This window comes from Tripterygium wilfordii, chromosome 5, assembly GCF_013401445.1.
Source record: "Tripterygium wilfordii isolate XIE 37 chromosome 5, ASM1340144v1, whole genome shotgun sequence".
Lineage (NCBI taxonomy): Eukaryota > Viridiplantae > Streptophyta > Magnoliopsida > Celastrales > Celastraceae > Tripterygium > Tripterygium wilfordii.
Window position 1 is genome coordinate 9,918,535 of NC_052236.1, and position 10,538 is coordinate 9,929,072.

The 10,538-nt window shown below is 36.9% G+C and overlaps 2 protein-coding genes across 2 annotated transcripts; both read left to right on the forward strand.

The window, feature by feature from the left end:
• The first annotated feature begins 530 nt into the window (after positions 1–530).
• Positions 531–2,420, forward strand: LOC119999001 (abscisic acid receptor PYL4-like). Its single transcript, XM_038846489.1, has one exon. The coding sequence runs from the start codon at positions 688–690 to the stop codon at positions 1,300–1,302; it is 615 nt and encodes a 204-aa protein (XP_038702417.1). The 5' UTR covers positions 531–687; the 3' UTR covers positions 1,303–2,420.
• Positions 2,421–7,422: 5,002 nt separating this feature from the next.
• LOC119998963 (protein trichome birefringence-like 34) lies at positions 7,423–9,788 on the forward strand. The gene is made up of 5 exons (XM_038846445.1): positions 7,423–7,832; positions 8,022–8,193; positions 8,399–8,595; positions 8,864–9,022; positions 9,382–9,788. The coding sequence occupies exons 1-5, from the start codon at positions 7,435–7,437 to the stop codon at positions 9,731–9,733; spliced, it is 1,278 nt and encodes a 425-aa protein (XP_038702373.1). The 5' UTR covers positions 7,423–7,434; the 3' UTR covers positions 9,734–9,788.
• Positions 9,789–10,538: the final 750 nt, after the last annotated feature.

Consider the following 10,538-nt stretch of genomic DNA (forward strand, 5'->3'; position numbering starts at 1 on the left):
TTTAAAAAATCTTCCAATAACTACAACAAATGTTTTTTCAAATTTCAATACACCACTAATGTGATTATTCTTATAAATTTCATTAAAATAAATGTGGCCATATTGTTTTTCAGAATTCATGACCTTAAATATTTCAAAATTGAATTCATATTAGTCTAGAAAATGTTATGATGGACCAAATAAACTCTTTCAATCATAATTATCCGTTTTAAACCAAAACTCACACGAATTAGTTTTTCTTCTTGAACCGTTATTATTGGTTCTTAAACTCAAAAAATATGTTAATTGTCTCGAAAGGACGATAACCTTCTTTATGCGAGTCAATAAAATTATGCTAATCCAATTTGAGATAAAGTTTTAACATAATATTTTCTCAGGTGAGACAGTGAGAGTGTGATGATTGTTGCTACTTTGCTGAGCTACTTAAGGGTAGATTAGTAATTATAGATAATTCAAACCAAAGGGTAACTTGGTAACTTCACCTAAGAGCAATCACGTGTATATATTTTTATTAAACGTTCCACTTCCCCTCAAAAAAAATCCAACCAACCCACTCTTCCATTCCCCTTCTCCCACTCTCTCTGCAGAATATCGCCGACGACAAGAAGGAACAAACCCTTCCGCCTTCAGCGACAGAGACCCTCGGCGACGCACTTATATACATATACATATATATACGTACAAAAAATGCATTCTACAGTCCTCCTTGAAAGGATCAACAACACCATCCCCACCACCACAACAACCCATTCAAAGCACTGGTCCCCTCTTACATGCACCACACCTGTACCTGACAACGTGGCACGTTACCATGCTCATGCGTTGGGCCCGAACCAAGGCTGCTCCGCCGTTGTACAGCAGATCGCAGCCCCTGTCTCCACCGTATGGTCCGTGGTCCGCCGCTTCGATAATCCCCAGGCATACAAGCACTTTCTAAAGAGCTGCGATCTTATCAACGGAGACGGCAACGTCGGTACTCTCCGGGAGGTACATGTTATTTCCGGACTTCCTGCGGCGAACTCCACCGAGCGGCTGGAGATCCTGGACGAAGAGCGCCACGTCATCAGCTTTAGCGTCGTTGGAGGGGACCACCGTTTGGCAAATTACCGGTCCGTGACGACGCTACATCCTGCCCCCAACGGCAACGGCACGGTGGTTGTGGAATCGTACGTGGTGGATATTCCGGCGGAAAATACTGAGGAGGAGACATGCGTGTTTGTAGACACAATCGTCCGGTGCAACCTCCAGTCACTGGCTCAGATCGCGGAGAATTTGGCGAGACGATCGAAATCTTCGTCGTGAGTCGCGCGTTCCATATTTGTTACTTTATTTTTTTGCTTTTAATTAATTAGTGTTCATTGGTTTGCATCTGAACGTCTACTATGAAACGATGTCGTTTTTGTGGTGTTACCGGATCTTGTTTTCCTATTAGAAGGATAGATCGGCTAGTTCTTGTTATACTGTTAGCGTCCCGTCTCTCTCTCTTTTTTCTTTTTCTTTTTAAATAATACTAATAATGAGTAATGACACACTGCATTACTTTTAGGAAAAAAATTGGTTTACTTTTTGTTCTGTTTTAATTTCTCAGAAAATGAAAAATGAAAAATATTTATTTTCCGTTTTCAAGTAATTTTTTTTGTTCGTTGTATTTTTTAAAATGAGTAACCAAACGTGTTTTCCGTATTTTTTCGAAAAATAAAAAAAAAAAAACATAGAAAATAAACATACCACGCCGACTCTTAACTTTCACTCTTCAATGTCGCGATTGCCGCCGAGGCTTTAATTAATTCTTTAAAAAATATTTGTGCATAAAATAATGCAATTTCTGTTTTGGTTGGTTGAAAAAACTTGGAATCTTGAGACACTGTTTTGGGATGTTTCAAGTTTCATGATGATTTATATAAGTGAGTTTATCCCAGCAGTGTCTGACATGCAAGATCTATAAAGTAAGATTGATAAATATTTAAGTACCAGTTCAGCAAATGAAGGAATGTATGCGAGCAATCACAATGATAAAATTTTGCTGGATCAATAAAAATGTATTGAATTTTGTATTTTGTTGATGTGATTGTATTGAAAAAGTGTTTTATTGATGTGATTGTATTGGGAGACGTGTTTTGTTGATGTGACTGTATTGAGATATTGTGTTTTGGTGTTCTTTTATTGGGATAATATGGAGACATGAAATGTTGTTGGTCTCCATGTTGGGCGGAAAATGATAATGTATAGGAATTTGTGTTTTGCTTATGTCATTGTATTGGGAGATGTGTTTTGTTGATGTGATTGTATTGTGATACGTGTTTTGCTTGACTTTATGTGTAATAGAGATGAGATTTTTGTTGGCCCAGTAAAAATGTCTTATTGCATTTGCTTTTAATAATAAAAAATGTAGGCCAATATGACTTCGGTTGTATTGTTAGTTTGTTCTTTAAAATGTAACGTTAGGCTTTTATTTAATTGGAATTTGTGTTGGTGGATATAAGTTAGATGAATGCATATTCCGCACTATATTTTTGTTTGATCAATACCAGAAAATTCTGTTATAATACATGTATTTTTGGAGCGAGTTGAATTTTGACCAAAGAAAGGATAAGAACCCTATAAGACAACGATTGTTCTTTGGTTTTGTCAATGATAAATTAACACAGGACCACAATAAACTTAAAGGTGTCAAGAGATTGCACATGCATCGATGCATCACGATGTGTGTTTTTAGATTCGTTTTGCTTCTGTTGTAAATTTGACGTCAAAACTCAAATATAGAAAAATATGTGAAAATAAAAGAGAGAAACAAGACACAAAATTTAACAAGATTTGACATAATTTATTTATGTTCTCAGACGTTCCACTAATATGAAAAATATCTACAAAAACGATAAGCATTTGAACTCAAAAACTATCCACCAAATCTCTTTCTTTGGATTCTCACACTCTCAAACTTATCTCTATAATGACTCTAGGACTCTTTCTCACTCTCTAAAATGTTGCACAAACTTGAACTCTTATGGGTTACCCGAAAACACAATAGAAGGAAACCCTAATCCGTTTTGGATTCGAACTCAAAACTTAATACAATTCTGATTTCACAACTATTTTAAATAAAAAATAAAAAAAATCAGGTCCGTGGCTTTCTCGAGCAGGCACGCGAGGAAGGGCAATCTGGTATGAAATGTCCAGGCTTTCCTTGAGAGTGCAGTGCAAGAAGAGTTGCAGAGGAAAATGACAAAAAGAAGAGAGGGTAGGGGAGCTAGTGGGAAATTCTAGAATTTACAGTTGTGGAGGAGTTGGTAGCAATGGAAGTTGATGTTGGGGGATAAAAGACTAGTAGGTAGCGTGAAGGGAATCAGACATTAACAGCTAGCTGCCGCTGCAACTTGACTTTGATAACTCAACTAAAGATGAGCAACTTGCATATTTTCTTCTTCTTTTTCTTCTTTGTCCTATTAGTATGGTTGAAAGAAATGCAAGATCTCCTTTGATATTTGAATACGACAATTTGGCAAGTTGGTGATATGATGCAAGTGGGTCTTTTTTGCACTTTTCTCTACTTTTGAATTTTGAATGCCCTCACGCCAAGGGAATTTTTTAAAAATTTTTTTATATAAAAAATCTTATCTATGTAGTACTCCCTCTAAAGTCTAATCCAACCAACTATGCATTTTTTTTCTCCACAAATTTTTTTAAAAAAATTATCGTGAATTTGTAGGGCTTTCTTAGCGTCCCTGTATGTATATTTCTGTCTCAATGGGATCAAGTCATGTGTCACTGTGTCAGTATCAAAATTGTTAGGATATGGTATAAATTATGTGAAAATTTCCAACTCAACAAGTTAATTTATTACGTTGAAATGACAGAGTAACAAATTATAAAATAGTATCAAATGAATTTTTTTGGTTCAAACCTTACATTTTGTAATTTCTAAAGTCTTATTTATTGAATTTCTCACATGTTGGGTGTCTATTGAGAAGTTGGGACCTATGATTGGGCGTCCCTTAACAGGATTTCAATTTCACAATTTATATACTTTTATTCATTGAATTTCTCACATATTGGGTACCCAATGAAAAATTAGGCCATATATGCTTGGGTGCCCCTTAATGGGATTTCAATTTCACAATTTATAAACTCTTACGACTCTGTTTGGCAGTGAGTTCAGAGACAAAAAAACGCACCTCATTGCGTTTTATAGGCTGCGTTTGTCGTTCGTATCTGTTTGGGCGTGTGGTAGCAACTTACCTCACCTCAACTCATTGAGGTTTCGCCTAAAGCAGATTTGAGCTGTGGCCAACGAAAAACGTGGATTTTTCAACGCACGGGGAACGCTGTGGTTCCGTCATTTACGATAATGAAATGTCAGTTTTGTCCTCTTAATTTTTTAAATATTACGAGTATACCCTCAACCCTAACAACTACTCCTTCATCACTTGTTATGATATCCGCCGCTCCTCCTCAGTTCTCTACATCAAGCACCTCCATCCTCTAGTCAATGGCATGATTCAGGTACTTTCGAAAGAGTTTTGTCTTGGTTATTGGTTATTTTCTTCATCAAGTCTTCATATCCATTCTCTTAACGTAAGTTTCGTATTTTTCGACGAATATAGCATTGTAAACATGACATTAGCTTCGAATTGTCGGGTTCGTTTCAGCAACCAAAGTAATTGAATCTCTTTCGAAACTACAGTAAAGGAGTAGTTGGATGAGTGTCTGATTTTCAACCCTGTTAGATATTGAATCTAGGTTCTTAAATTTTGGGTTGATGTCTGTTCAATTTGGCTTGTTGTTACTATTTTTTACATGCGTAATGTTGTTGATAACATGCAATGACATTTTCTCCTGTATCCATTCTTTGATAAGCTTAGTGTATTTGGCTGAAATTGTATGCTCATATGCTGAACTCTGTGATTCACTGCTTATTTGGTTAGTTAGTGGTGGTTGCCTATTGGGTTAGGCCCCGGTTGTTGCTATTTACCCAGCCAGGAAAGAGGTTTGTCTATTTATCTTTGTCTTTAATGAGTAACTATTTTAAATTAGGTAAAAATGAGTCAACTAATGAATGAGGTATGTGATGAAGTCCCCCAAACAGAGAAGGCAAATTGGGATCAAGCTTTGATTGCTATTTTCTTGGAAATTTGTGTTGAACGAGTGAAGGCCGGTGATAGACCTAACACTCACTTTACTCGTGATGGGTGGAAGAAAATAATTTCTTCTTTCTTTGACTAGACTGGTAAGTCGTACGACTAGTCACAATTCAAAAACAAATGGGACAATTAAAGACTATTTTATCTTCAATATATAGATTATTAGACATATTAAAATACAGTAGTGTTAAATTTATGTAACAATATATTTTATTCCAATGTATAATTAAAAAAAAATTAAAATTGTCTCTCATCACACCTCAACGTAATTTGTAATTGTCAAACGCAAAACTGCATATCACCTCACCTCAACACAAATTTATAATTGAGACGCCAAACATTTTTTTTAGCAAAACTCACAGCACAACACCACAACAACTGAAAACACAACACACGCCGAAACAGACCAATTGGATTGGGCCATTTCCAACACAAAAACATGGTTTTAAGCTAAAGTAATAGGAACCTTCTCCATCCTCACTCATGTCAGATTTTATTTTGGGCTTTCATGCGTGAACGACAGAAAAGACCCCTTCGCCTAATCAGATTCTCTGCAAAGAGTTTCTGGAATCTGGAATGACGTTATTGATGTTAAGAGGCACTAACCTTATTTAAGAGTCCGTTTATTCTCCTTCTGGCTGCAACCCAATTACAGCTTACATGTCTTAGAAAGCAAGGATAAGCTAGAGTTTGCGTCGAATCGATTGAAAGTATACGGTTGCATCATTATATAATGGTATCATGTTTTTAAAACTTGTATCCCACGTCATTTAAGGGGAAGCCAACGATGTGGTTTATAAATAAGGATTCAATCCATTTCAACCAAAAAAGACATTTTAAAGACAGAATCGTATGGATTTTTGGGCAGAGCGGACGTCAGAAGTTCAGTGGATCAGGGTTTTCCCAGTTACTTGAACTACATTTTTTATTTTTAGAACCTTTTTCTCTTTTTCAACCCACCCATAAATGGGTATGACCCATTGTCTGCTAATCCAACTCTACAATGGATGGGCTCTGGGGAATGGGTATGACCCATTGTCTGCTAATCCAACTCGACAAGGGATGGATTCTGGGGTAGGTTCGCATACGATCCACCGTGATAGTACATATCAAACTCTCAATGAGAGCATCATTGATGAATACCCGTCATACGGGATGGGGACCCAAGTCTAGCATCACAAGTTTGGGTCTAACTCTCTATTGAAAAGTTAAGTTGACAATAAGAAGTTTGTTTTCCCTTATAAGTTAAACTCTAAACCCACCACCTTCCTATGTAAAATTCTCATCAGTCCCATGCAACTCGGTCTATATAATGAAGTCCATACATGAACAACATGGCCCGTACGTGATTCATCTTGGGCTGGATTTTCATAGTAGGCTGGGCTATTAACAATGAGCCCTCTAGGCTTGGACCATGTATTTGGCTAGAATCAAATTCTACTTCCGAAGCTCGAATTCTTTATATTTATCCTATATTTCCTTGTATAGCAGAAGCAGACCATATAATTAATTCGATCATCTATTTGCAAACAACGCATAAGTCTAAGGATCTTAGACAGAGTTATGAAGCTGTTGAGGCAGCTTCACGGCAACGACTATAGATGTGGAGATGCCAACCACCCAACAGATGGATGTCGTCTATTATTTTCTTTATGCATTTGACCACAATCCAACAGCTCAGCTCTAACTAAAACTATTAACAAATAGGTGGGGAGTAGCCGTTGGTCTTTCCTCACTTACCAAACTACCCTCGTGTATATATATATATATATATATATATATATTCCCCATTACATTTTTATATAGGATGACAAAAATCTATCGGGTCTAGATGATCGAATTTGTCTGACCTAGATTAAATCAAATTTGAACATAAGTTATATGTCTAAAATCCAGGTCCAAACATAATTTTTTTTTGTTATATTAAAACCGGGTTCATGTCTAAAAACAGAAATCCTGTCCTGACCCTAACCCATATTAGATTGGCTTATTTGTTTGGATTTAAACAAATCTAGGTTTGGTCAATTAAGTACGCTCGAAATTCAATCTGAGTTAGGATCCAAACATATAAATATTTCGTGAACATGTGATATTGTCCAAACCGGAACTGATTTTTTTACCACCCCTATTTTTATAAGACGAAAGAGAAGGGTATTTTGGTAAACCACTCAAAATCCTGCTTGTACTTCTCTCATGAGTAAACTAGATCCAAATAACAAACCAAATCCACTACTCCTAATCCAGCGAAAAGGGACCATGAAAAATGATTGTTACCAACCAATCTGAAGCTTCAAATATGATCATGAAACACAATGTTAAGAGGAGGACCAGAAAACTACCTTCAATGGCGAAGAAACAACAACAAATGGTGCCTCGTACATGGGGAATCATAATCAGAAGCAGCTTCCACTCCCTTATTGCCCTCCTTATCGCCGGTCTCATTGTCAGTGCCGTTTATTTGACACAAAACAGTGGACAACCCGTAGACGTACGGACTCCGGAGGCTGAAAAATCCGGTAACGGCCGGTGCAATTTGTTTTCCGGCAAGTGGGTGTTTGATAACACATCTTATCCGCTCTATAAAGAGAAGGAATGTACTTTCATGTCAAATCAATTGGCGTGTGAGAAGTTTGGTAGGAAGGACTTGAAGTATCAAAACTGGAGGTGGCAGCCTCACCATTGCGACCTTCCTAGGTCTCTTAATTTCTCTCTTTCATTTTCTATAGTTTTCAAAGCCATAAATTACATGCACATTTCGATATACATACATACATACATATATATAATAGATACACGTAAAGGATGGTGAACAGGTGATGATTAATTTAGTAGTGTTTTTTAAGTTGTGTGGGATGTTTGCTGGTTTTATGTTAATTGAGGTAGGTTCAATGCCACAGCATTGCTTGAGAGGCTAAGGAACAAGAGGCTTATGTTTGTGGGGGACTCGTTGAACAGAGGCCAATGGGTTTCCATGGTTTGTCTTGTTGACTCAGCCATTCCTCCCAAGCTCAAGTACATGCACACCAATGGTTCATTGAACATCTTCAAAGCGATAGTGAGTCCCTTAATTTTCATGTTCCTACTTTTTATTTTATTTTTTTTAGTGTGAATGAAAGAAATTACGAAAATGATAAATATCTAAGCACTATCGCAATTTGCCTCTACAGTATCCTAGTTGTTGATGAGTTGGATGCACAAGAACCCTGTATTGGGCTTCAAATTATTTATCTTACCTAATTTATTGGATTGAATTTTTCAAGGAATACAATGCTTCAATTGAGTTCTACTGGGCACCACTACTGGTTGAATCAAATTCGGACGATCCATTGAACCATAGAGTACCTGATCGGATTGTCAGAGTCCAAGCAATTGAAAAGCATGCCAGGCATTGGACTGATGCAGACATACTTGTATTTAATTCTTATCTCTGGTGGAGAAGGTCTTACTTGAAAGTCCTGTAAGTAAACATTCTAGTGTTTTCGAAGGATCCAATTGTTTTTTTTTTTTTCTTTCTCCAATTATCTCAAATGTTAAAATGGACATACGATTTCATATGGATCGTTCGGGGCATGTGGGGTCCAAGAGTTTACAAGGATCATGTGTGTCCATCTCAGTATTTGTGATAGCTGATACAAAAAATACTCAAATCCTTAACATTTTCGAATATGCTAGCTAGCTATTATGTAACCTAACAATACAATCGATCCTGCCATGGCCATTACTAGGTGGGGATCATTTGATAACCCAAATGGGATCTACAAAGAAGTAGAGATGCCTCGAGTCTATGAGATGGCTCTAAAGACCTGGGCAGATTGGTTGGAAGTCCATGTGAACCGAACCAAGACCCAGTTGTTCTTCGTTAGCATTTCACCAACTCACCAAAGGTATATCGCTCTTCTCGCTTAGTTTCTTTAAATTCAAAATCAACCATGGAGCAATAGCTCAATTACTTGTAACTCTAAAGCAAATAACGTTAAGGTCGGGAGTTCGAACCTAATGGTAGCATTTCTCTAGGGTTTTCCTGGTTTCGTGGGTCTGCCCACTTCCATGGGGAGAGGTTAGAAGCCCTTCATGAGCATGATGCAGGTTGTTCTGACGATCTAAAATTTGCACTCACTCGACTGTCCGAAGGGCATGCTGGGTTGGGTGGTTCCTCTGTCGTCATTTTTTTTTTATAATTCATACTCAAATGAACTTGAATAGAGATTCAAATTCAAAACCAGATTGTGTTATGAACATGCAGTGCTGAAGAGTGGGGTGGAGATACAAATCAAAACTGTTACAATGAAACAGAGCCGATAATGAAAGACGGCCACCATGGAAGAGATACAGGTCCAGAAATGATGAACGTCGTCGATAACATTCTTGGGGAATTGAAAGCAAAAGACTTGAACGTACAGATGATTAACATTACACAGTTAACAGAGTACAGGAGAGAAGGGCATCCATCAATATATAGAATGCAATGGGATGCTTTGTCTGAAGAGCAACTGTCGAATCCAAGCAGCTATTCAGATTGTATACATTGGTGCTTGCCTGGAGTCCCAGATGTGTGGAATGAGCTTCTCTATGCTTACATTTTTAATCAGTATTGATGAAATCCACAAAAGGAAGAAACACAATGTTTATGAATTTAAAGGTTTTTTTTTTTTTTTTGAGTATGGAAATTTCTAAATTTGTAAAAAAAATAGTTCCATAATCCAAGTTTGTAAATAAAGTTTTAAGGAATCTCAATCAAAATGAAGGAGTTCCCCAAAAGAAAAAACTAATGTTTACAAATTACAATGATGCTTATTAAGGTAAAAATTACAGTTATGATACTCGTTGTGATCCCGGTCGATCGCTGAGGTGTACAGATCAGATTTAAAGTACATTTGGAGTCCATCATACGCTCTTTAAATCTGGTTCATACAACTCAACAATCGGGATCCTTAGAAATGTCTGTTTCAAAAAAAAAAATCATATGTCATCAAAGTGATTTCCTCAAAAGTCAACGGGCTTAAGTACATAACCTACCATATATTTGGTGTGGATTTGGGATACCAATACTATAGATCAATGGTTGACATGAAATAAAAGAGTGTAAAATCATTTACTTCTCCAACCTCTTTTACGTTGGAAGGTCATACCTAAAAACACAATTGCACTTAATGATACATTTATACCAAAATTGGAAATCCATTAATCATGGTTTAGTTATTTATACGTTTATGTTTATGCTAATCCTTGAAATGTAAACTTATACATTTTCGACTTCAGATCTCTAGTCATGACCTCGACCTTGACCTCAAATTTAACCCTCCACTCGCCCGACAAGATCTCTTATCGAAAACAACTATCCCATCTCTTACTCACATTCACTTAAGCCTGTCATCATGCGAATCTTGAACCGATATCTAT